Source organism: Talpa europaea (assembly GCF_964194135.1).
Source record: "Talpa europaea genome assembly, chromosome: 7".
Lineage (NCBI taxonomy): Eukaryota > Metazoa > Chordata > Mammalia > Eulipotyphla > Talpidae > Talpa > Talpa europaea.
In genome coordinates this window covers 95,176,360-95,204,210 of record NC_140074.1, presented here as the reverse complement: position 1 = coordinate 95,204,210, position 27,851 = coordinate 95,176,360, and the positions used below count along the sequence as shown (strand labels likewise).

At 38.2% G+C, this 27,851-nt stretch overlaps 1 protein-coding gene across 3 annotated transcripts in view; it reads right to left on the bottom strand.

The window, feature by feature from the left end:
- DNAH9 (dynein axonemal heavy chain 9) overlaps positions 1–27,851 on the bottom strand; it is a gene marked incomplete at its 3' end in the record, with an annotated part of 308,650 nt that overhangs the window by 207,679 nt on the left and 73,120 nt on the right. For all 3 annotated transcript variants that reach the window (XM_084236563.1, XM_084236562.1, XM_084236564.1), the window contains exons 21-27: positions 26,312–26,442; positions 25,856–25,982; positions 19,866–20,018; positions 18,256–18,381; positions 14,799–15,038; positions 14,282–14,442; positions 1,536–1,692 (exon numbers count right to left, since the gene is read on the bottom strand). In XM_084236563.1, the coding sequence (XP_084092689.1) occupies positions 1,536–1,692; positions 14,282–14,442; positions 14,799–15,038; positions 18,256–18,381; positions 19,866–20,018; positions 25,856–25,982; positions 26,312–26,442 (1,095 nt within the window). The remainder of the gene's footprint in view (positions 1–1,535; positions 1,693–14,281; positions 14,443–14,798; positions 15,039–18,255; positions 18,382–19,865; positions 20,019–25,855; positions 25,983–26,311; positions 26,443–27,851) is intronic.

Genomic DNA, 27,851 nt, shown 5'->3' with positions numbered 1-27,851 from the left:
GCATTTTGTGATAAAAATAATTCTGAATAGCTGAACAACAGATATTGAGGGAGATTTGTGAATAGCTTGGTGAGGCTATTTGGTGACAGAGATGCCTGGACTCTAGAAAGGGATCACTGTTCTTTCCATATGTTTCTCTAGGTTCTGCCAATTAATATGGCTCTCATCTATGTCTAGTCTTGACTTTCAGGATTGAAGCTTTGCCCAAAATTCAAGCAAAAGATAGAAGCTTCCTTTAACCTCTATTCTTAGAGAAATCAGTGATACATTTTGAAAGGATTGGATAATATGAACTTAAGGTTCCCTCAATTAAAATGAGTTTAGAGGAATCATTTCTTCCTGTTTGTTATGTTAGGCATAACTTTGAAGAAACCCAACTGATGTTCTTTAATCAATATGCCTGGACTTCGACATCTCAGTGAGTGTGTGCTCTAGATTGTTGCCCTTGGAATAATCTACTTATTTCAGCAATGCTGCCTCTGTTCAACTATAAAAGAATCTAGACCTTAAGATAAACCTCATAGTTTTATTTATTACTTTAAAGGGAAAAAAATCTTTCTTCCAGGCTGACTTAAGGAGAAATGTTATCTTAATGTGTTTATCAATAAAAGCAACCATGTTCCATTTCAGAGATTAGGCTATGGAGAGGACATCTATTTTGGGTCTGAAGTTTCACCTTGCTGGCTTGCTATGAGAAAGCTTAGGTGCTTATCAGGATTCTGCATTTCTTTGCACAGCAAAGTTTTATATATAAGATAAATTATTAAAGTTACAGGAGATGAATTTCACTTAAAGAAATCTATATCTGGCAACTGCTCATGCTATCTTAGAGTCTCTAAAGGTATTTTTAATTTAAATGTATTTTACAATCAATATACCACATGATACATGCAAACACATGTTTAGTCTATTTAATGAAATTTTTCCCCTTCTAAATGTACTGGCATGCCATCCTGTTTTCAAAAGGGACTTAAGGCAACATGTGCACAATAAAGCAAAACAAAAACGAGATGATCTGTTATTATACGCATTTTAAAAAAAGAATCTATATGAGGTCTAGTTGTGAGCAAGATGTTGGCTATCAAAGAAGTGACCCAGTGGGTCTTGTGTTTCTCTTGCTTTCTTTACAACACAGAACCTGGAACATATTTTAAAATGTAAAAATGATGAGTACCTGAAAGAAAAATATTAGTCTTGCTTTTGTCTGTTGTGGGTATCTCTTGCTAAAGTAGGAATTAATTTAGTCTGTTTTTATAGAATCACGCCTGCCTTTGTAGAATATTTTGCTCTTGTAGATTTTTGAAGGTACACATCTGTTATCAGAGAGATCAGTGGAAGCAGATTCCACATGCTGAGGTTCACAGAGAAGTCAACAAGATCTAGGAGTCAATGTTCTGAGGTCTCCTGGAAAGGAGCAAGCAGACCTAGAACTCTTTGTCTAGGCGTCCGAGCTAGCCCAGCAAGGTGTGGATAAACCTAGTCCCTGGTTCAGACTGCTGCCCTGTTTCTGGTCCCTCCCCAAATTAGGACTGTACCTTGTAGTCCATTTGCTCTGAGCAGTTAAACACATAGACCATGATGCCCAGAGCTCGCCCAAGGTCCTTGGTGGTCTCTGTCTTGCCTGTGCCTGCAGGTCCTGCTGGAGCCCCACTCATGGTCAGGTGCAGAGACTGGGTGAGGGTGATGTAGCACCTGCCAAACACAGGAGGGCAAAGATCATTCTCAATGCCACAGGTGGCTGGCACATAGCTCTGATCCTGCTAGGTTTTAGTGAGATGATACTGAGGTCAATGGCAATGGCAGAATTGCCCAATCCTGTCTGCTCTCTGTTGGGTTGTGTGGAGAATTTTCTAATGGACCATGTGATGATGATGCTCCCACACTGTAGTGTGTCAGTAACTCTCCACCACTATGTCCTTCCTTTTCTTACCCAACCTGCTTATCTGACTTCATTTCTCAGTGCTGCCCTCCCCTCAGCTCCAACATTCTAGCTTCCACTTATTTTCATTTGTCCAATTCCATGTTCAGAATGTTTATGTTCTCTGAAATGCTCCCCCCACCCCAAATTCTTATGTTGAAATCCTTACTCCTAAAGTGATGACATTAGGATGTGGGGTTTTTGGGAAATGCTTAGAGCATGAGGACAGAGCCCATATAAATGGGATTAGTATTTTATTAAAGAGGCTCCAGAAGAATCTCTTGGCCTTTCTACCATGTGAGTGTAGAATAAGAAGTTACCATCCATGAGCTAGAAAAAGGGTCCTCACAAAAACATGACGATGCTGGTATCTTAATCTTGTATATCACAAACTCCAGTAAGAAATAAATGCCTGTTGTTTATAAGTCACACAGTATGTGGTATTTTATTGTAGCGGCCTGAATAGACTAAGATACCCAGACACATTGGAACTGTGCTTGCCCCTCTCTTTCCCACCCTTTAGCCCCCAACCCTTTGAGTTCATCTGGATGACAGCTGATGGCTACTAACCCCTTGGGACACATATCTAACATTACTTCACCCATGAAGTATTTCATTCCTCCTCAATACTGAGTGAGTGAGAAAATGTCCCTCTGCTGAACTACTCCATCATACATCACTGTAACTTCCCCCCAAATCTGACTTTCATGTATATCTTAATAAGATACTTGAAGGTGGAGCTAAATCTTATTCATTGTCCCATATTTGGAAGCTAGCACAGCTCCAGGACCCTAATAATTATTTTTGAAACAAGCCAAAATGGATCATTCACTCTGTTTAAACGTCTTGTGACTATTTTCGTTGATGGTAGTAAACTCAGCTTAAAGCGTTCATTTCTGGTATTTTTAAAAAAGGACTTATATTTACATTTTTAAAGGATTTATTTATTTATTTATCTATCTATCTATCTATTTATTTATTTATTTATTTATTTATTTATTTATTTATACAAGCACTGGGTACAGTCAGAAGCGCAGGAGGGTGAGAGAATTCGCCAGAGCCAGAGTGGGGAGCAGAGCAGGCAGAAGGACCAAAATACACTGCTGCGGGGAGCAGCGGGTGGCAGGAGAGGTCTGCGCGCCATGTGGGACCCTCCTCTGGTTGCTGGGAGCAGCTGGGGATCGAACCAGCGCTGCATAAGCTGCAGGCAACTTCACAATCCAGCGCTCAACCGCTGCGCCACTGGGGAGGCCCTATTTACATTTTTTTTTTTAATTTGAACTGTGATTTTGGGGACATTTTTAAAGAAGCTCAACATCATTGGTCACTAGAGAAATTCAATTAAATCCATAATGAAATAGCACTGAACACTTACTAGGATGACCATAATAAAAAACACAGACAATAACAAGTGTTGGTGAGAATGTGGAAAATTGGAAACCTAGAGCATTGCTGGTGGAAATGTAAAGTGGCACAGCTACCTTAGAAAACAGCTGACAATTTCTTAAAATGTAAAGCTTATCATATATTCAGCAATTCCCCTTCTAAGAATTTACCCTAGGGAAATAAGAACATTGATTCACACAAAGACATATGTAGGAATGTTCACAGAGGCAATATTCATAACATTCAGACCTGGAAACAATCTATATATCCATCAATAGTGACTGGATAACAAAATGGGATATTGCTATGCAATGCAATACTAGCCAGTAGTATAAGGAAATGAAGCACTGATACATGTTAAAACATTATGCTATGTGAAAGACATTAGATGCAAACATTATATATTGTATCATTTGATTTATGGAATGTTCAGACAACATGGACAAAGAACAGGCCAGTGACACCGGGAGAGAGGTAGAGAGTGAGGATTAATTGCAGGTAGGGTGATAGCAATGTTCTAAAATTGGATTGTGGTGATGGTTACAGAACTCTACGAATTTACTAATAATCATTGAATTGTACACATATAGAGGTTAAACTTTAAGTCATATAATTATACCCCAGTAAATTTGTTACTTTTTAATACCTAGCAAATCACACAGGCTCTTAATTTGCAGGGAGACGACAGGGGCTTTTGGAGGGGGTCTCTGAAATGAATTCTCTTTGTTTCTGAATCTGATAGTAGAGATGACCAGAAACCCTAAATTAATGTCTTTCATGCCAGATGGATCTCAGCTGGCCCTACTAAGTCTGGAACCAGAAATGCCCAAATATATTCTTCTATAACAATAGAACTCTAGAGTTGAAAGGGATTTCTGAGATCAATTAATACAATTCCTTTATTTTATCGATGGGTGGACTTAAGTTTGGGAAGACTTGAAATGAGTACCCATATTCTCCTTTAAGTGCAAAATTCCCATATCAACTTCAGCCTTTGAATGTGAAAATCAGGAAGGTAACTTCCCCAGGCAGAGAGGTGGTGGTGAAATCTTTATTCCATCTGGAGTTTTTCTGTGTAGTGGAAATTGTTTCAGGTGATCAGGCAGGCCCTGGCTACATTTAACCCCTGGTGAGCCATGGACAAAACTCATGTTAGAGTTTTGATCTGCTTGGCAGGTAAGTTGAGTGAGGGTTAAGATAATAGCTGGTCCTCTCTCACCCTGCTCCATGACTGTGCTTGGCAACACTTCTTTCCTCTCTCAAATATTCATAGCTAGGTGTTCACAGGGTCCTATGTCCAGCCTCAATTATCCTTGCTTTCCAGGGCTCTGAGCTTTTGGTTTAACTCCATGCATTCTACCTCTTCCTGCCTCTGGCTTCTTCCAGAACTCTCTAGGACCTACCACAGCCCTCTACCAGGAGCACTGGCAGAGTTCCAGCCTTTAGCCAGCAACTCTTCCCATCCTCCTTGCCACCCCATTTCTGTTCCAGGGCCTCTTTCCTCTGCCAAGTCAAGAACAATTCTGGATCTCTTTTCTCTGGAGCTGCAGGGCTCTCAAAGAATCTAGGAGTCTGTAAGTGTAAGATTTCACAAAAATAGAATTCTCAAGAATCTCTTGAAAGAAATCTTTGGAACTGGGTTTCAATCTCTTTTTGAGCATCAAGACTGGATTTCTGAGTATTTCAGCAGAAGTATTTGGGGGGAAATGCCAAAACATATTTTTCCATAATAATAGAACTCTAGAGTTAAAAGGGATTTCTGAGATCAATTAATACAATCCCTTTATTTTATCAATGGGAACATTTAAGTTTGGGTCAGCTATCTACAGAGTCCTAATAATTAAGGCAAAACCTTTAGCTCAGGCCATGAGGAAAACACAAAGGGAAGGGAAAGGAAGAGAAGGGAAGGGAAGAGGTATTGTCCTCTTCTGCCTGAGGGGTTGCCATTATGCCTGGGCCACTGAGCCAGCAGGTGGACCTAGTTCTTAGGAACACACTCTCCTGCTCTATAATTGTGTTTTTAAATACATAAGTCAGCTGCTTCAATCTGCTTCTGTTTCCTATCGGGGTGGTAGATCACACAATAGTGGTGTAAGCAAGGACTCTGGAGTCAAACAGACTGAGTTGGCTCTACTACGTGGTGTGAGATTTGACTAAATTCTCTGTGCCTTAAAATTTGTGTTATTGGTATATATAACAGTTTTTTCTCCGTAAATGGAATATAAATAAATTTGTTGCTTCAAAAACAATAGCAACTATAAAAATGGCAAGGGAACCTTTAGGAAGAGCTCTTGCCTAGCCAAGCAACCCAACATGGATGTGAACCAATTTCGTTTGGTAGCTTATTGAGAACACAGAACCTTTAGTGTTGGAAGAGATCTTAGAGGTTTGGCTGTTTAACTAGACCAGGCTTTCTCCCATTAAATCCTTCATATATGATCAGGCAGCCTTTTCTTCCAGCAATGCATGATTTATTATTTTTGAAAGCAATCTCTCCACAGTGGGCCAGTTCTCATTGTTTGAAAGGCCTTCTTAAAGCCAGCTGAAGTGGCTCTTGTTTCTTTGAGCAAACGACTTCTGCAGGCTTTGTTTTTATCTACCTAACTAGGCTCTTATGAGATGGGATGAGACAAAAGATATGAAATGCCTCAAAAAGTTGATTCAATTTCAAGACATTATTTTTAAGGTAATAAATATATGGAATGTAGCTTTTCTTTTTCCACAGTTACTCAAATGGCAGATAGAGAAAACATAAAAGATGCTATTTGTAAATTTCAGCTATGAATAATCTGTGGCTATCCCAGAAATGTGTAGAGTTGGTGAAATCATAGTTGGTTTGTATTTGATTTCTATTTTTATGTAAAATATTACCATAAGCACCATGGCTTAAAACAACACTATGTATTACCTCAGCATTCCGTAGATTAGTAGTTCACATGAACTCTCTACTTAAGTCTCACAAGGCCAAAATCAAGGTGTCAACTAGACAGGACCCTATCTAGATAACTCTGGGGTAGCATCTGCTTCCAAGCTCATTTGGCTTCTTGATCAAAACAATTTCCTATCATTTTAGCACTGAGGTCCCCACTGGTTGCTGTTTGGCCAGTGAAACTCACAACTCCTAGAGGCCATTCTACTATCTTTGCACATGGCTTCCTTCATCTTTTAAAGCAGCCAGCAATGGCATGTTAAATTCTTCTCGTGCTCCAAGTCTTTCTTTCCCTTTTGCCTTCAGCCAGGATTTCTCCTTTTCCCTTTTGCAATAAAGCAAAACGTAAGCATGGAACGATACCATTACCTTTACAATTTTCACTCATCTCCAAAGGGGAGGAGAGTAGTCAAGGGAAGAGGTCATTGAGGGTCATTCTTAGAATTCTACTGACCGTATGATTCAAGGCGCATAATTGAGGAATGAACAGAGATGCAATAACATCAACCCAAAGGGATGCCTCTAGTGGCATACTCGGAACCCAAAGAGGTTCAATATCTGTATTGAAAACTTGAATAAAAAAATAATTTATTCTATAAGAGACAGATCAAGAATCTAAATAATTTAAATAATTGGAAATAATGGGGTAGACCTCATGAAGCAACATTTAAGAGGAACAAATGCAAAGTAATCATCTGAGAACTTGCACATATACTAAATGAGGGACATCTGGTTAGATGTAGTTCATATGAAAAAAAAGACCCAGGGTTTTTAATAGTTTCCAAACTCAACATGAGAAAGAGCATTAATAGAAGAATGCCCTCAGCACCAACCTAAAACAAATCTGTTCATTTTACAACATTTTTGCATTTAAATTTTGAAAATTGCCCTCAACATAAATGCCCTAATTCTAGATCTAATTCTTATGCTATTATGAGACCCTTCATCATCTTGTGCTCTTTCTCATTGCCTATGGTATTTTTAAATGCTCTTCTCAAAACGTGACAGAAAAAACTGAGAGCAATGACTGATATATGCTCCTCTGCAAAAATAACAACACACTGAGTAACTAAGCATCAGTAGTTATTATTATGCTTTATAATATGTGGATGTCTCAAATAACATCATACATTCTAGAAGTGCATGGAAAATGCAAGACAATCACCAGTAAAATTAAAAAAAAATTAACACAGGGCAGTAAAAAGGCAGAATAAAGATAAATTTACAAAATCCAAATTTCTCCCATAAACAAATAGAAAGGTAAAGATAAAATGGAATTAAGCAAAGACTTATTAGCATGAAATCCACAAAAGAAAAAAAATGATAAATTGGATATCATCAAAATTAAAAAATTTTGAACTTCAAAAAGATATAAATAGTGAAAAGATAAGCAAACTGAGAAAAAATATTTGTAAATACATAAACAACTTATCCAGAGTAAATGGAGATTTCTTACAATTCAATAAGATAAACAGACCAATCAGATGATAAGTAAGAGATATGAATAGACATTATGCTGAAGGACATATACAAATGGTTATTAATAAAGACATGACAAGATGCTCAATAGGGAAATACACGTTAAAATTCAAAGGAAATACCACTTTGCAGTCACTAGAATGGGTATAAAAAGTAAGAGAAACAACAATAAATGTATTCAAGGATATGGAGAACCAGGAACCATCATATATTGCTGCTGGGGATGTAATATGATCCAGGCACTTGGAAAATAGTTTAGTAGTTTCTCAAAAAATTAAACAAAATCACTATATAGCTTGGCAATTTTCCTCCCAGGTATCCACCAAAGAGAAATGAAATCATACATCAATACAAAGAGTTGCATGAGAGTATTCACAGCAGTATTGCTTATAATAGCCCCAAACTGTAAATAACCTTAGTGTCCATCAACTGGTAAATAGATAGATAAAATGTATCATATCTATAAAATGGAATACTATTAAGAAATAAAACGGAACAAAGTGTTGACATATGCTCTTTCATGGATGAATTCCAAAAAATGATATGCAAAAAGAAAGAAGCCAGGCATGAGACTACATGCTGTATGGTTCCAGAATAGAAAGTAAATGTCCAAATTAGGCAAATTTATAGAGACAGAAAGGATATTAGTAGTTGCCTGGGGCTGGGAGTAAGAATGATAATTAACTGTAAATAAGTGTGAGGAAACTTAATGAGGAGCATGAAAATGTAAAATTGATTTGGTGATAGTTCTAGCATCCAGTAAAGTTACCTGAAATTACTGAATTGCAAACTGGAATGGGTGAAATTCTTGATATGTCAAATATACCTCAATAAAGTTGCTTTAAAAATACATAGTGAGGGCCTCCCTGGTGGCGCAGTGGGTTGACCACAGCACTGTGAAGCTGTCTGCAGCCTCTGTAGCTGGGTTTGATTCCTGGCCAGCCAGGGAGAAACCCACATGGCATGGCAGAACTCTCCTCTCTCACCCACTGCTCCCCTCAGCAGTGCTTTTGGTCTGTCTGCCTGCTCTGTTCCCTGCTCTGTCTCTGGTGAATTCTCTCACCCTCCCACGCCTCTGGCCTGTACCCCAGCTACTGTATAAATAAAACATAAATCTTAAAAAAAATACATAGTGAAAAAGTAATCATATAGCAATATATTTTTAAAAAAGACCTATGGGTGCTTTGGTGGTGGGTGTGGTGTGGAAACAACACCTGAAGAGAGAGAACCTGTACCTCTAAATATAAATTTGTAAATCAATGCTACTTCAGTTTAAAAAAAAAATCTATTGATAAAAGTAAGAATCACTCAAAATCTATATGAAGATACTTACAAACCTTTCGTAGGCACATAATTTGAAGATATGAGTAAATAAAAATATAACACATATGAAGATGGCTATTCTTCAAAAGTAAGTTGAAAGTCTTAAGGTTTACCAATCAAAATCTTAACTGTTTCTAATTTAGAACCTGACAAAATGATTAAAGCTTATTTGAAAGAAGAAATGGAAGATAGATGATACAGACTTTTACTTAAAAAAATCTTACAGTTCTTTATATAGCTACAATCCTTAAATAGTATGGAATATAGATAAAGTGAAATACTAATGAAACAGAACATATATATTTGAGGCAGTTTTATGCCTCATGGCAACTGAATATGGCAGAGCAAACATCAGGAACTTATGAGGAAAAGGATCCATTATTTCCTACAAAATCTTTGGACCAATTGGTTACTTAAAAACAAAGAAAAATGTTTCTGTGGATTTTCCTTGGTCAGGAGTTCACACTTTATTAAGCCATGTCCCCTCTGTAACTTGTATTCTGGTGGTGGTGTCAATCAAAGCATTTCCTATTCTCTCAGGGGTGGGTACAAGGCTTAGGTTGAGCAAAATAATCAATCTCATTGGTCACAGTGACCCACGTGATCAAAACAGGATCAATCAGAATCCCTTTGAGGAATCTGACATATGGGCCCAGGAAAGAGAAGTGTCTCTTCCTCTTGGGTCAGTAGTCATAAAGACATGGGCATGGAGACCATCTTTCCATCCATGCAAAGAAAATCTATGCAAGCAAGAATTCAATACTCAGAAGAAAGCAAAGTAATGCTATGAGAGAGAGCTCAAGTCTTGATATCACTCTGTTTATCTCATAGAGCTGGTTACACTGCAGCTGGACTCATCTGCCAGGGATGTGAGAATAGATGTCCTATTTCTGTTTAAATTAGTTTGAATTAGATTTTTATCACTTATAACCAAAAACAGTCACTTTACTCAGTCAAAAAAATTTTAATAAAGTAATAAAAAAGGTTAAAGAAAAAATAAAATAAAATTATAGTAAAACACAGGGATATACTAGACTGATCTTGAAATGGGCAGGAACTTTCTAAACAAAAGAGTAATAAAATGGGCAATGATAGTAACAATTCACAGGAGAAGAAAATGTAATAGCCAATAGACACATAAAAATGCTCAAGCATCTGGCCATCCAAATCCAAATAAGATACCATTTTCTTACAAAATTAGTAATTTTTAACAATAATGCTTAATGCTGGCGAGGAAACTATGATACACAGCATATTATTGCAATTTCATTTTTCAAAATCTACATGTAGATGAAAATAGACTACATATGATAATGGTTAAATCTGGGTGGCTTTTAGTTTTTTTCTTTTTTTTTTTAGCAGATTGCAAAGTTTTCTATTAAAACTATCAGATAAAACCTTAAAAAAGAAAGTGTACGGCTCATGGTAGTTATGTCCTTGTCCAGCAAATCACCTTCAAAGACTCTTGCATCAATTATATCTCACCTACTTGCAATAGTTCCTGAGAAATTAAGAGGTACTCCAAATTGATAAGCAGTTGATTAAAATAGTACTTAGCACAGGGCTGAAAGGGGTATTTGTGTGTGAAGGTGAGGGAAGGGGAGTATAGGGAAAGAAGACCATTAAAGGTTAAGAAACAACTTAAAAGAATTGCTTTGTTCAGCCTGAAAAAACATTTCCATTTAGTTCTTCAACTCGGTGTTGTGCCAAAGTCCTGTGACAATGGCTGAACCATTGTCTCTACTTATATATTCAAGTCCCATCCAGGCAGTGGGAAATTCCAAAGAAATAGGCATAATCAGTCAGATGTACTGTAATGCGGGTGTGCTTTTAATGAATGTGCAAAGGTTGTACGGATCAATTGTCCATTTGATTAATTCCACTGGCAGGAGAGAATTAAATGTACTTAAGCTACACAGCAGCAAAAGCTGAATGCTCTTTATAATGTGATTTTCTGCATTAAGGCCAATTTTTTTTTTCAGGGCAAAACATTTCTTGAGATAATAATGGAAGTCAATGAGAAAATGGAATTTGCCATATAAATATTCAACTACATACTACTTTGTCAGTGAAGCATCTAATGTGCAAAACAAGGTCAAGGTCTACATAGTATTCACCATTATTTTCAGCAAATCTTCCTTTCAAATTCTTATTTGCATCATTTCATAGGAGAGGTGATAAATTCCTGTCTTAGAAACAATTCATTGTCAAAACTTTACCCTTTCCCTCTATAAGACATTCAGCATTTGTATGCTAGAGACCTCTACATCCAAAAAAGGTAATTATCTTCTTCAACTCCTGGGCAGATGTGAAGACCCCAGGAAAAGAAAATCTTATATATTTTATCAGTTGGAATGATAATGTCTGATATGTCAATGGAAAGGAAGGAAATATTCTGAATGGGCATGAGGGTATGAGGAGGTTGGGCACATATCCATACTCTCAGAAATCACTTCATTGCATGCATTCAAGGAGTATTTCTTGAGGGCCTATTATATACCAGACATGGTCCTTGGTCCTGGGGATAGAGCAGTGAGTAAACCCAGTCAATGTTATCATGGGACATAGAATCTAGAGTGGAAGACAGACACTAAACAAATTGCTTGATTTTATAATAGTTTCATTATTACATTCCAAGTTCACATCAGGTCCTGAACTATTAGCTCATTTTCCAAGAAGGCAGAAGACTTATTAAAAAAGGGAATTTGGTGCTAGATTTTCTCCCTCTTTAGGTAGGGACCTTGTTGAGAATCACTACAAAGAGAAAGGCACAGGTGAGGGTCTACTCTAAATGAAGCTTGAGGTGGGAAAACATTTTCTTTAATCCATAAGGAATGTGCCCTTTCAACTCATTAGATTGACCCAAGTAAAACCTATGGCAGAGAAATCTGCACCTTCCTTGGAGAAGATGTTACTTGCCGTTGTCCTTTGCTGGGGCAGTGAGAAGGGTCACTCCCTGCTAAAAGCAGATGACAGTAGCTGTCCCTTTGCCTTTAGGAGTCAAGGCACAGAGTCCTAGGGAAAATCCTCTGCATCAACTTCCCCTTCTTGTTTACTCTTACAATCTGGGTCTTGCATATTCAACTACCATTCATTCATTCAACAGATATTAATTAAATGTCTATTAGGTCCTGATGATATAGGAACAAAGCAACAAACTAAACACATAAAGTTCCCTGATTACAAAGAGTTTACATTCCAAAGGGCAATAGAGGAATAAGCAAGCAAGGTCATTTTTGAATGTGGGAAATGTTAAGAAGATGAACAGAGGGATCTGTTGGGGGAGGTGGCAGTGGTTGTTTTTTTTTTTTTTTTTTTTTTTTTTTTATTTAATATATTTTATTTTATATAATTCTTTTTTTTTTTTTATAAATTTTATTGTTATATTCCCCATACAATTGCAGCCCCCCATTCTGACCCCAATCCCTCCCCTCCCGCCCCCGCCCCCCTAAAAGTGTCTCTGGTTCATAGTTTTTTGTTGATTTTGATTTTCACTTTCTTATAGTTATTCATTTTCCTGTTTTTTTAGAAAGAATAGCCAGAGAAGACCTCTCAGTCAGAACTGAGAGTAGAATGAAAGCATAGAAGGTGACAGTAGAACAGAGAGCATGGAGAAGGGCATTCTAAATAAAGGAAAGCACATATGTGTAAGGCTATAAGTTTGAATGAATTTAAAGGGATCAAAGCTCAAAAGGGAGGCCAGAGTGACTAGGGTGCTGGGTGTCAGGCATCAGGATGGTTGGCAGAAGGATTGGGTCCTATGAGGAACTCAAATCTTAATCTAAGTGCGGGGAAGGGGGATGTACCTGGACACAGTGATGTGATTTTTACATGATGTCATGTAAAAAGAGAGAAAAGTGTAAGAGTAAGTGGGAGGTGGTTTGCCCTGGGTGGAAGATCTTTTCAGAGTAGGCAGGAAAATGAATTAAAGAAGTAAAAAGCATGGGGGAGATGAATCATGAGGTCTTACTCTACAGATGATGTTGACATTTCAACTACTTTGGACTTCAGATGGTCCTATTCATCCAATGAGAACATAAAATATAGTCTTTGCCATTATACTCCTCTGATGAAAGATTTATCAATAGTTAATCACTACTCACTGGGTAAAGAATATAGTCTTTATACTTCATAGTCTGGTTCTGACCGTTCTTCCATCCTTATGAGCAACAATCTCTCCCCAAAGTAAAAACTCTACTGTCTCTTCTTTTGTCTTCTATTTCATTTTACTTTCCAATTTACATGACTTTGCATATAAAATTTCATTTTCAAGAATATTTATCAGTAGTTCTTTAGCTTTTGGGAATCCTAAGCCATTTTAACAATTATTATATGCCCCTCAATAGAAAACATAACATACATGCAGACTTGTGTACAATTTCATGGACACCTTGAAAACCATCCTACAACCTACTAACATCCTTCAAGTTTGGATCAGACACCATGTCTTCCCTGAAGCCTTCCCTATGCTTTTCTACTCAACCTTGGTGGGACCCTCTGTGTTCAGAGGCCTTACTGCTGAGTCACTTGCTTGAAGTTTGGAGCATATGGCTTTGTGTCCTATTTTACATTGTGGCCTTGCACTTTTCCCCTTGTACTTTTTAAATTTTTATCTACATATGTCTTCTTTCTCTCACTAGAATTGGAGTTGAAGGGCAGGAAATGTTTATATTCCCAGGGACTAGTTCAGAGTCTGGTGTCAACTCATTCATGAATAAATTAATATGAATGGGAGACAATATAGCTCCCTAAAAAAATTGTAAGCTTTTTAATGATAGGAACTACACTGTTTTTAATCATTCTGTGTTCCAAGAGTAAAAGGTGCTTGGATAAGTAATAAAAAATGATTAGAAAAAAGCACTAAAGATCAGTTAGTGAGCACTTATTTTGCATAAAACTTATAAACATTTTATCTTCACATAACTCATGCAAGGTATGAGTTTCTATTTCTATTTCATAGATGAAGAAACTGAGAATTAGGTTAAATTTTTCATGGTCAAAGAACTGGTATGTGTTGGTGTTAGAATCTAAGTATGTACGACTGCCTAGTAACTCCTCAAAAACTCATGGTTCATTGGTTTGCTCTGGGATTTGTTCTGGTAAGGAATCTAACCTAGATCCTTTCAGTTTTACCTTATATCTGTTGTGTTAAGTCAGGCCCTCCCCCTTCAGTTTTCTGGACAAATAGCAAATGACAGTGACTTTGACCCTGGATGGCCATCAGAAGAACTGACACCAGCACTCACCTATCAGTCAAAGGTGTTATCACCAAACGAGGAGTATTTCCCAGGTATTCATAGGAATACAGAAATTGGGCATCACAGATGTTGGCAAAGCAGTGTTTGGCCTCATCATCCCAACGATGACGCAGCTGGGACAACCAGAGGAAGGCCTGGGCATTATCTACCTGAAGAGAGAGTAGCAGAGTATGTGTGTAAATCCAGTGTTCAACTTGACCACAGGATACACAGGACTTCAGATAACTTGGGACTTATCTGCCAGTCCAAAGCACAGGCCCACTCTGCTTACCACAACATAGAAAGCATGATATGCTTTGATAATACAGTTTATCATATTCATATTTTTATCATATTTCTTGGGAATTTTAAAAGGTGACAGCAGCCACCATGATCCTTCCCAGCTCTCAAGCCAGTACAGAATCTGGGACTCCAGTGTTTTGGCCATCTGTAAGCCTCTCTTTAACCCCAATATTCATGTGTTGCTCTTCACAAACAGGGACATTCCTACATGTTTAGAACCTACCTTCTGAGCAATCATCTTGGCTACCACATCCCGGGCATGCACATCAATGGTGCATATCGTCATGATCTTCTGCCGGTCACCCTTGGAGAGTTGACCAATCAGCATGGTGATGAGGGTTTTGAGCTGGGCCACCTGCTTCTTGTAATAGTCCTTCATGGCATTTTCATAACCTTCTTCCAATCTGGCAAATGCAATGCCCACCTCTGTCGTCCACCAGATCTGAGTGCAGGTCAGGGCCACCTGTGACAACAAGAGTTACTCAGTAAAGTTGTCACTTGGATTGTCTCTAAAACCAGCCCACTCATCCTACAGCAAGGGCTCAAAATTTAATTGTGCAGATGACCTACATCCCTTCCCTCCCTCTTCCACCAACATTGAGTAAGTGAGCTACATGCTTCTAAATCCTTAGAGATGTGAGGTGGTTAAAACACAAGTGGGAAAAGAACTTTCTGCTCCTGAAAAATCTATCATTTGGTTGAGGACAATCAGCAGCTTACTATTTTCAATATTGGTGACTTCTAGAAGTTGCCACACTGCTCATTCCATTTTTACTTCTTATGGGTAACCTCTTTCTTGTGCTTGGGAGGATAATAATACGCTGAGTGAACATTTCAATGACACTCAATCTTTGCTCTTTTCTGGAACTTCTGAGTGTCTAGCAATCTAGTTTAGTGAGTCACTGCTGATCACGTGTGGCATATTTTCACTTACCCACAGTACCCTCATTTTTTTAATTTCTTAAAACGTCTAATGTGACATGCTTACTCTTGATGGCCAAGTTGAATATAGCACTATACCTCAATGTAGTCTATATGATTTGTGTTTTTCAGAGATTCCAAATAAATATTATTTTCTGTTTGCAGAGAAATATAATGTGGAAAAGGCATAATTTTGTTTATTCATGGTGGCTTCAAATACACTGCACTATATGATATCTGTTGCAAGCAGAAGGCAACAAAATTTCTTGCCTCAAATTTCTGATTTAGATAAAGTAGGATGGGAATGACTCCCATGTGAATAGAAAATCTTGTTGTAGTAAAATGTACCATTCCTTCACTCTTCTATTTTTGCCTACGGATTTACATATACTGGATTTTGTTAAAGAAATTCTTGCATTGTGATCTTGCTGGGATGGTTTAAATATGATAAGCCAACTGTTAAAACACAACAACAGAGCCTCCCCTGGTGGCGCAGCAGTTGAGTGCTAGGCTGCGAAGCTGTCCGCAGCCTCTGCAGCGCCAGTTCGATCCCCGGCTGCCGGCAAGGGTCCCACATGGTATGTAGACCTCTCCTGCCACTCCTGCTGCTCCCCACTCAGCAGTGTATTTCGTCAGTCTGTCTGTTCTCTTCTCTTCTCTGGCTCTGGTGAATTCTCTCACCCTCCCGCACTTCTGACTGTACCCAGTGCTTGCATAAACAAACAAACAAACAAATAAATAAATCTTTAAAAAACAACAACACCACTACACAACTCTTGCATTGTGTAGTACTGGCTTATTTCCCTTCTTTTCTGATTGCCTGTCTACACTCACTATCAACATTTTCCCACCTTCTCATTTCTCACCCCCTGCAATGTGCCCTCTTTTCTGCTATATTACCTCATAGTGTACATGGATTTCCCTCAGCCTCTTTATTTGACTTAATCTCTTAGAGGTGCATGACATTTTTGGCCACTCACCCTTTATCTATAGTTCATTTATTTATTTTTTGGTTCCCATGATTATCATCTCCCTATTTTCCTCCCATCTAAAAAGCTACTATTTCTCATTCTGCTTTACTGGCTCTTCCTCACTGACTCAGACTTTGAGTGATGCTCAACAGTTTGTTCTGCATGCTCATCTCAGTCCACATATTTCCCAAGAGCAATATTATCTACTCCTAGGTTTGAATTACCACCAGTTTTCTATAGCTCCCAGTTATACCAACACTAGTACTATGCTATTAACAAAGGAACAGAGGAATGTACATTGCACCCTAAGTCATTTTTAAAAGATTATGATTATTCTCCTTTCACTTATTACCTTCTATAAACCTTGCAAAAGAATATATATATCCTAGAATCAAGCTGGACTCCATAACATGGTCTGTAAGATCCAGGTTTCCCCTCCTGAATCCATTTGGTGCCTCTTGCTCCCTCTTTTCCTTACTCTTGCTTTCACCATACTCAGTTCCTCCAACACTTATGTCTGCCTTGCTTCTGAACTTCTGTCCATGCTCTACACAATGCCTTGTAACTCCTTTCCTCAAACTTTGATTTATAGCCCCTATTTCAAATCTCAGCTTAAATATCAGACCCTCAGGGAGGTGATCCCCAAGCCCACTAAGTAGTTATGCTCCCAGAGCACCCTGAAGCTTCTTTATTATCACATGATTTCCATTTGTAAGTGACTGACTTCTTTTTTTTTGACAGCAATAATATCAACATTTATTACATGATTTCTGTATGGCATACACTATTGTAAGTGAAGTACATATATATGATCTATTTTATTTATTTATTTATTTTTTCATTTTAGCACAATGTATGCATTTTCATTTTGGTTATATTCCCCATACAATTGCACTCCCCTTTATTTTGACCCTAATCCTTCCTCTCCCCATCCCCCCACCCCCACCTTAGTATGTCTCTAGTTTATAGTTGCTTGTTGATTTTGATTTTTACTTTATATTAATTAGTCTTTTCCCTGGTCCCTTATTTAGGTTTTCTAAATTTCTGCTATGAGTGAGACTATCCGGTATTTTTCTTTTTCTTTCTGACTTATTTCGCTGAGCATGATCCCACTCCCTAGGAGTGGAATTGCTGGATCGTATGGAAGCTTTATGTTTAGTAGCTCAAGAAATCTCCACACAGCTCTCCATAGTGGTTGGACCAGTTTGCACTCCCACCAGCAGTGCAGGAGAGTTCCTTTTTCTCCACACCCTCGCCAACATTTGTTGTTGCTAGTTTTTTTTTAATATGTGCCATTCTCACTGGTGTAAGATGGTATCTCATGGTAGTTTTGATTTGCATTTCCCTGATTACAAGTGATGTTGAACATTTTTTCATGTGCCTGTTGGGCATTTGCATTTCCTCTTTGGAGAAGTTTCTGTAAGTGACTGACTTTTATACCAGTCTGTAAACTTAAACAGGATGGAATTACCTAGTTTTATTCCCTGTTGATGCCACTGTGTTCCATAAAAAGCATGGTGGATATGAAGTGGGGTAGTTAGATAAGTTGAATTGTATACTTTTCCTCCCTATTGTAGCAGGTGAGGGTAAAAATGGACAATTCTTGATTCTCCAAGGTAATGGTTGAAATAGATCATGCTGACTATTTCCCTGCTCCCTCATTCTGATTTTTGTCTGTGAAGCACATAGTGAGTCTGACATCTGACAGGAATTGAGGTTAGCATAGGACCCTGAGGAACAGAGACTAGTAGAGAATGGGAGCCCACAAAGTCCCAGTTAGGAGAATACCTGAGCTGGATAGTCAAAGAGCCACTGCTCCCTCGGTTTTTCTTCATAGGCAGTTACACCTTCTGTCATCTCATGCCTCACAGTGGCCTTCATGTGAGCAAGCACATGGTTCAACCACATTTCTACCTGCAAGTAGAGCTCTGTTAGTCACTGAGTCCCGAAGAAGCCATGATCAATACTGCACATTTTTCTCCTACTCAACCTGAGGGAGTGGACAGAATGGAAGCCAGACATGGTGCATAACCTCCAGTCTGCCTGAAGGCACAAAGAAATGTTCTTTTGTGTGTAACCAGGATGTTGGTAGGTGAGAACTAGACTTAATTACAACAGGTTAAGGTGTCCATTTGTAATATCCAAAACAGAGTAGGGGGTTAAGAAGTTGTAGGGGCTGCTATCTAGAGTTCATATGAGGAAGTCTTCATCTGGATTGTGTTTGCTGTAAATATTATATTAGTTCAGTGGATTCCCATGACCTGTCCACTTTGAGAATAAAACTGAGAATATCTGATTATTTCCTGGTACTAGAAATATTTTGCAAGACATATGTGGATAAAGGTGGAACCCAGTAAAAAAATCTCCTCTCCAGGCCTTATTTGGGGCTATATTATAACTCCCAGGGACAATGCTTTGTTAGATCATTTGGGATAACAAACAAAGAAGGCCTAGAATTTAGTGGTGATGGGCCTGCCCTGGTGGCGCAGTGGTTGAGCACTGGGCTGCAAAGCTGCCTGCAGCCTCTGCAGCGCTGGTTCCATCCCCGGACACCGGCGAGAGTCCCACATGGTGCACAGACCTCTCCGGCCACGACGGGCTACTCCCCTCAGCAGTGTATTTCAGTCAATCTGCCTGTTCTGTTCCCTGTTCTGGCTCTGGTGAATCCTCTCACCCTCCCACGCTTCTGACTGTACCCAGTGCTTGTATAAATAAATAAATAAATAAATAAATAAATAAATAAATAAATAAATAAATAAATAAATAAATCTTTAAAAAAAGGATTTAGTGGTGATGCTAAAGGATGAGAAGGAGATTTAAGGAAAGAATCTTCCTGTGTTTTGTGTTTCTTGAATTGTACATGGGAGATTTGGAGGCAGTAGTTCTTAAAGCAGGGTAATGATTGACTCTCTAAGCAGTAGGGCAGTGGGAGGAAGTGACACTGAATTGTATTTCTACAGAGAAATGATATCTCAGGAAAGTGGCGAATTGCAAAGGGCATTTTCTCTCAGGGAAGGTGTCAGTGTTCCAGATTTCCCTGTGGGGTGCTTCAGGGATTATCATGTTAAAGTCTCCTGGTGCTGCTCATAATTTCAAAATCCCTTCCTTGTTGACTCAAAAAATTGTTTATGTGCATTTTATTCCCTTCTGCAGAGGTCTTTGGTTAAAGAAGAGATATGAATGTTGACATGTGTCCCTTTCAGAGAGAGAAGAGCAGGGATTAGTAGCTGCTGTAATATTGTTTCAATCAAATCAAAGGAAGTTGACAGTCCCAGGGCACAGACAACAGCTCTGGCCCAAGGTCAAGAAGGCCACCCTGGAGGCTGATGCTGACCATATATAAATGCAGACACTTGAGAGAAAAAAAAAGTGTAAGGAGGATAAAAGAATTTTATTACCTGTCCACTGCAGTCACAGGGCTCACTGAAGGCCACATACTCTTCTTCCTTGCTATACATGCCAAGACTTATCTTGGTTGGTTTCTCATGGACATCTATCTGGAATTGCATCTTGGCCATATTGTCAAAGAGTTTGGAAAGGTGGCGTTGAACCTATGAAGGAAATCATGCCCAAAGGATTAGAGATCATGTATAGGCAGTTACTTAGTATTGTTCAGAGACCTACCATGTGACAACCATTAGAGTTGAGAATATCAAAGATTTAGAAGAAAGTCCGTGGTTATGGGAAGACAGAGACCAACTGTATTGGATACAAAGGTCCAAAGTAATATAAAACTAGTGAGAATCACTAGTCACTCTTGTGACTATAATCACTCTTGTGACAAACTATTGAAGCCACACAAGTTTGATTAATTTCTGTTTGATCTTCTACAGATGGGAAGAGATTGGAGGGCAGAAATGACGGTTAACTAGTAAATTCTCTTCCTAAGAAAAACACCATTGTGCAGAAGTAGATAGGTAGTGGGTAGTCTGCAGAAAAATGTTAACTCATCTGAATGTGAAGGGTCAAAGGTAGTGGTGACAGTGATCTATGGAAGAAGTTGCCCAGTTGTTGGAAATGCTTTGGTGCAGAAGACCCATATCCAATTGATCCATAGGAAGGACAGGCATGCTTACACCAAGGAGAAAGTCTGGACATGCCAGCGCTTCTCTCAAGCATGGTGGCTCATATATAGTGGCCCTTTACAAAGATGCCCCAGGGAGTATCTCCAGGAAGGATGCTAGACAGAGCAACACTGTGGTCCTGAGGCAAGGGAAGTGTAGGTAGAAGTAGAAACAGTAAACAGAAAGCTTTCTTCCAGTAGAGCTTTTTGAAGTACAAGAGACTTCAGACTGTTGTATCCTGACTTGTAATCCTTACTTTACAACAACCAGTTCTCTGGTTTATCAGATGGAAGGAAAAATTCTAAGAGTAATTGGGTAAATTGTGAAAGTATTCAAGGAAACCCCACCTATGGTGATTTTGGAAGAAATATCTTAATGGGATGGACTTTTCTTTACCCAGAAACAAATAGTGAATTAAAAAATAAACCCTGGTGGTGCAGGGGTTAAAGACAGTGCTATCCAGCTACTGCCAGCCACTATAGCACGAGTTTGATCCCCAGCCAGCCAGGGAGCAATCCACATGGCACAGCGGACCACTCCTGTCTCTCCCACTGCTCCCCTCAGCAGTGTATTTCAGTACATCTGCCTGTTCTGCTTCCTACTCTCTCTGGTGAATCCTCTCACCGCCTGCACCTCTGGCCTACACCCCAGTTCTTGTGTGCATAAATAAATCTTTCAAAAAAAAATCCAGCACAGGACTTATGAAATTATCCTTCAACTTAAAAGAAGGATAAAACAAGACTCTTTCTCTCTCTCCCCCCCATATATATATGTGTATATATATATACACATGTGTGTATATATACATATATATACATGTGTATATATATACATATACATATACATATGTGTATATATATATATGGTGTGTGTGCATGAGAAGCTTCAATAAAAGAAACAGAAGTAATTATGAATAACATTACCTTGTATTGTTTTTAATTAAATGGAATAAAAATAAACCATAAAATGTTGGGTGAAAGATAAATGGTAGAAGCAGAGAATCAAAAAAGCAAAGAGACCAACAAATGACACAGCACAGTTTGTAATGGTATTAGCCATACTAACATTAACACAAAATAAATATGGTGGAGACTCTTGAGAAACTATTGAAGAATGACAGAGAGCTAGGTTAAGAGATAAAAATATGTAGGAATATGTTTGCATATATAAAAATATGTATGAATATGTAAAGGCATAGTATATCACATAGAGAAAATAGAATCTTGACTTATGAAATATGATAAACCTGAAGGGAAAACACTCAGATAAATTGAATTGAAATACTATTGAAAAGCATGTTGAACCAAACCTTTTTAAAGATACTGAAAGCCCTGGTTTTCAAACAGGAAAAAAAAGTCATCATGTATTGAAAAAATTAACAAAATAAAACTAGTATCTAAATAAATACAAATTTTCTAAAAATTTAATTAAAAATTTTATCTCTACAGAGATCCAGATAGAAAGCAATGAGACTACTTAGGAAGGTTAAAACAACAACAACAACAACAACAACAAAAAAAAACAGGTAGGGCTTAGAGGACTTCTCTGTAACAACAAATAGCAGGGCAATGTCTACAGGGATTTGAGGGGAAGGTTGTCACCAATGAATTCCAAACATGACCATTCTATCAGTCATCTATGAAAACAAAAGACACAGATATAGAAGGAATTGGGACATTTCCCATTTCTCTCTGGGGCTAAGGGGAGAGGAAGAATTACTTAAACTACTTAATGACAAAGATAAAATCTATGCATGGATGTCATCTCTTGGCTCTGTTGGAAAGTCTCTCATCCATTGGTGGTGGTGTTATAAAGGCATAAATCCTATGAAGGGACTATGTCAATGTCTAACAAGACTACGTATGCTTTTACCCTTTGACCCAGTTATCTCCCTTCTGGCAGTATACAGGACGATAGAACTTTAATACCACAAATTTCAAAGTGATTATAGGCATCCAATTGCCAAACTATTAGAGATTAGTCCATGGAATATGAGATAGATGTGATATAATGAGGGACAGATCTTTGAATTGATAAACAGTGGTTACTAGGTTTTACAACTAAGTAAAAAACTTAGTTATACAAACTTTAAGTAATACAAACTGCAAATAAGTTTATATAGCACATGTGTAAGAAACAGAAGTTAAACAATATATGTATACAAATCTAAATGTAAATCTACTTATTTTTGCAAAGTCAAAATAGGAAAGGTGAACCAGAAACTAATGCCATTGGTTGCTCACAGGGAGAAGATAAAATAGGGGAAGGAATGACATTTCTCTGAGTCTACATATCTTTTTTGTATAGTTGGCTTTTAAAATTCTATATATTCAAGCAATCAAATAAAAAAGGTTGGAGAAAAGCACAAGGCTGAAAGCAAAGAGAAATAAATGAACCTAACTATACTTCAACTGAATAATAAAATCACACCAAAGGAGGAAAAGATCTCATTCAAGTAACTTCTGAATAAGTACTTTGACTCTATATCATCAGTCTGGAGGAAAATAAGGAAACTGCAAACAAATCTTGACCTCTTCTTAGGGTGAGAAGGGAGGAAAACTAAAGGACCATAGAGCATAGAGTAGAGACATCAGCCTTCCCTCCTATCACTCATTTTGAGATTTAGACCCTACAGATGGGAACAGATTGGAAAGGGGAAATGATGGTGAAGACCAGCAGCATCAAAAGCTAAATCCTTAAAATGCAAATTCTTTAGCCCCACTCAGAACTATAGACCCTGAAACTCTGAAATCTTAAATCTGAAAAATAACTGGGGTGGGTCTAGGAATCCATGTAATTCTGATACATCCATATGTTGAGAACTACAGTCTATTGATCCAAATGCCAAGACTTATTTTATAGATGAAAGCTTGTCACAAAGAAGAGATATGCCCACATCTATGTGGCTAATAAGTGGTTACAACAGAGCACCAAGCCTTGGACTCCTCATATGTGCTTTTTTTTAAAAAAAATATTTATATATATATATTTTTTTTAATAAATTTTATTTTTATATTCCCCATACAATTGCAGCCCCCCATTCTGACCCCAATCCCTCCCCTCCCGCCCCCGCCCCCCTAAAAGTGTCTCTGGTTCATAGTTTTTTGTTGATTTTGATTTTCACTTTCTTATAGTTATTCATTTTCCTGGTCCCTTCTTTAAGTTTTCTAGATTCCTGCTATGAGTGAGACCATCCGGTATTTTTCTTTTTCTTTTTGGCTTATTTCGCTGAGCATGATCCCTTCCAGCGCCATCCATGTTGCAGCAAATTGCATGTGTTTATCTTTTTTGAATGCTGAGTAATATTCCATGGTATATATGTACCACATCTTCTTGATCCAGTCATCTATTTTTGGGCATTTGGGTTGTTTCCAAAGCTTAGCTATTGTAAACAGTGCTGCTATAAACATAGGGGTGCAGGTGTTCTTTGGAATTGATGTTTCTGTGTCCTTTGGGTAAATACCTAGGAGTGGAATTGCTGGGTCATATGGAAGCTCTATGTTTAGTAGGTCCAGAAATCTCCACACAGCTTTCCACAGTGGTTGGACCAGTTTGCACTCCCACCAACAGTGCAGAAGAGTTCCTTTTTCTCCACACCCTCGCCAACATTTGTTGTTGCTAGTTTTTTTAATATGTGCCATTCTCACTGGTGTAAGATGGTATCTCATGGTAGTTTTGATTTGCATTTCCCTGATGACAAGTGATGTTGAACATTTTTTCATATGCCTGTTGGCCATTTGCATTTCCTCTTCAGAGAAGTTTCTTTTAAGCTCTTCTGCCCATTTTTTGACTGGATTATTTTCTTTGTTGTTGTTGAGTCTCATCAGCTCTTTGCAGATTTTTGTGATCAGTCCTTTATCATTAGTGTTGGGTGCAAAAATGTTCTCCCAGTTGGTGGGGTTTCTCTTTGTTTTTGTTATTGTCTCTTTTGCTGTGCAAAAGCTCTTTAATTTGATATAGTCCCAGCTGTTTATCTTTGCCTTCACTATCACAGCTTTGGGTGATGTGTCTGTAAAGATGTCTTTGATGTGCAAATCACGTAGTGTTTCGCCTATATTTCCTTCTATATATTTTATGGTTTCAGGTCTTATGTCTAGTTCTTTAATCCATTTTGAGTTGATTTTTGTGTATGGTGTGAGGTGGTGGTCAAGCTTCATTCTTTTGCATGTAGCGACCCAGTTTTCCCAGCACCATTTATTGAACAAACTTTCTTTGCTCCAATGCATAGTCTTTGCTCCTTTGTCAAAGATTAGTTGACCATAAATCTGTGGGTTTATTTCTGGATTTTCTATTCGATTCCATTGGTCTGTATGTCTGTTCTTGTTCCAATACCATGCAGTTTTCATGATTATGGCTTTGTAGTATAGTTTGAAGTCTGGGAGTCTGATGCCTCCATTCCCTTCTTTTTTTTTCAGGAGAGCTTTGGCTATTCGGGGTTTTTTGTGATTCCATATGAATTTCATCAATAATTGTTCTATTTCTTTGAAGAATGACATTGAAATTTTGATTGGAATAGCATTGAATCTGTATATTGCTTTTGGAAGGATGGCCATTTTAATAATGTTTATTCTTCCAATCCATGAGCAGGGGATGTCTCTCCATTTCTTTGTGTCTTCTTCTATTTCTTTTAACAGTGTTTTATAGTTTTCTTTGTATAGGTCCTTTACCTCTTTTGTTAGATTTATTCCCAAATATTTGATTAAAAAAATATTTATATATTTTTAACATCATTGTTCATGTCTAAACAATGTTTGCTTTCCCTCCCCCTCAGTTGTAGTCCCCATAGAATTTCCTTCACCAAGTCACCCGTGTACCCTCACCTCAGTCCCCTGTGCTTCCCCCTCCCTCCCTCTGATCCCTCTCCCTCCTCCTTCCCTGCAGGATGTCTCTGGTTTCTAATTGTCTGTAACAAAACATATGTGCTCTTTTCATGACACCACCTGATATCCAGTTAATAGCTTCCAATCTCACTTCCTCATGGAAATTGTAGACATAATTTTTAACTGCTTTTTACTGGATCTCTCATTAGAATCAGATCAAAGGCATTCTCTGTAAAGGTGTACCCTTTCACCTCAAAGTTTCTCCAATTCTACCTCAGGGAGTAATGGTCACTGGTGGACAGGAGTGCATCCTGAGAAGCAGTAATGGTGGAAATGAAGGAAAGCATAGGGTGAGGCACGATGCTTGCTGATGGCAACACTGAGCTGAAGCAGGCCCACTGTCAGTGAGAAGAGGCATAATGGGGACCTGAAACTCTCCTGCTGGGAACTCCTCAGTCTTTCTAGACATTTCTAAACTTTCCCCCTCCCTTCCTCCAAGCTTACCTGTTGTGGAACTGTGCCGTTGGAAAGGATATCTAACAGATCAGAAGACGAGAGAAAGTAGAATCTAGGGAAGGCAAGCCTTTTGGTATCCAGGTACTCTGCCAGGGCCTTCTCACACAGGTGTAATCTGAAAGCACAGATAGTTTTGCAAGTAAGTTTGCCTGAACCCACAGGCACAGATATATTACCTAAATGCAAACATGTGTCACATATGGAATATATATGGAAATCAGTGTAAGACATATATATGGCTATTTGCAGATATACAACTACACATATCCATCAGAATAAACACTTCTAACAAGATCCTTAATACTCAAACACACAGCAAGTCAAGGTACACACACCAGACACACATACTCAGGCAATTAAACAAAGATCTCCAACTCAGGGATGGGGTAGCAGGAGGAACTGTTGGCTTCTGTGTTACAAAGGGGACAGGAAGTAAATCATCACCTGCTCTGTATATCTTCCAGTTTTTCATAAAGACCTGATTTGTTGGTGGCTTCCACTACATTTGGAGTTTTCTGAACAGCATAAGCAAGCTCTTTGAAGTCAATGTCAATGCCTTCAAATCTTTTAGAATCCTATAAATAAAAGGAGGGGGAAATTAACTACCACGCTTCTCAATTCCAAAAAAACTTCCCTCATGTAGCAAACCCGAAGCAGGTTGTCCTAGATTCCTAGGATGCCCAACCTGGAGATTAAATCCAAAAAAGGAAATACCTTTAACTTAAAACTGCAGTTCTAAAATATTTTAATCTAAAAATCCCTGTATGTTTTAAAAATGATAAAGGAGTACAAAAGGCTTTAATGTAGTTTGATAATATTCTATCTACTGATATATCATCTGTGTAGAAGCTAATGTTGAAAACTTTAAAAAACTTTGTTAATTCATTTTCAAACTAATAATAATAATCACATTATGTTAACATATGAATGTTTTTATATAAAATAATTACATTTTCCAAAACAAAATAACAGGGAATTGCTTCACTTAAAAAAAAAAAAAATCTTTGATGCCTGACTTAGAAGAGAGATTCTGCTCTGTTTCTGAATCTAATATATTGTGATATTACATGCCATGTACCTTCTTGAAAATGAGAATAAAAAAGGGAAACATATTTTAGTACTGATATTAAAATAGTTTGAACTTGAGGATCCCCTGAGAAGGTCTCAGGGACCCTGTTGGGGTCACATGAGACCACCCTTTGGGAGCTGTTGTCATAAAACACGTAATTCTTAAAAGTGAAATTCATGTTTGCTCTGGACTCATGCAAAAGTTGATACAACCACAGTAAGTTTTTCCTCATCAAACGTACCCTATGTCAACATTAATTAGATGTCATCATTTCCCCCAAACATACACACAATCACAGTGCTGTTGAAACGATTAAGATAATAATACATGCACAGTGCTTTAGGTACCTGAGAAGAGCTTGTGGCATTATTACTACATAGCAACAATTATATGCATGCACTGTTTTAAAATTTAATTCATTTTTTTAAGATTTATTTATTTATGCACACAAGAACTGGGGTACAGGCCAGACATGTGGGGGTGTGAGAGGATTCACCAGAGACAGAGTGGGGAGCAGAGCAGGCAGACTGACTAAAATACACTGCTGAGGGGAGCAGCAGGCGAGTCAGGAGAAATCTGCTGCGCCATTTGAGTATCTCCCTGGCCGGGGATCAAACTCATGTTGCAGTGGCTGCGGATAGTTTCATACGTTGCGTCTCAACCCCTTATGCCACCAGGGAGCCCCTAATTCATTATTTTTGATTGAAGTTGCACTGCATTATAACATTAGATAGGTTTCAGGTGTGCAACATTGTATGTCAACCTCTCTGTATGATATTAAAGTTCACATGCGCTATTCTAATGAGCTCCTGAAGTAGTGTCAGTCTCAGTCTACACATGAGGAAACTGAGACACATAGAGGTTAAGTATCTTGTCCAAGTTCCAATGGTTGCAAATGATAGAGTTAAGAGTTTT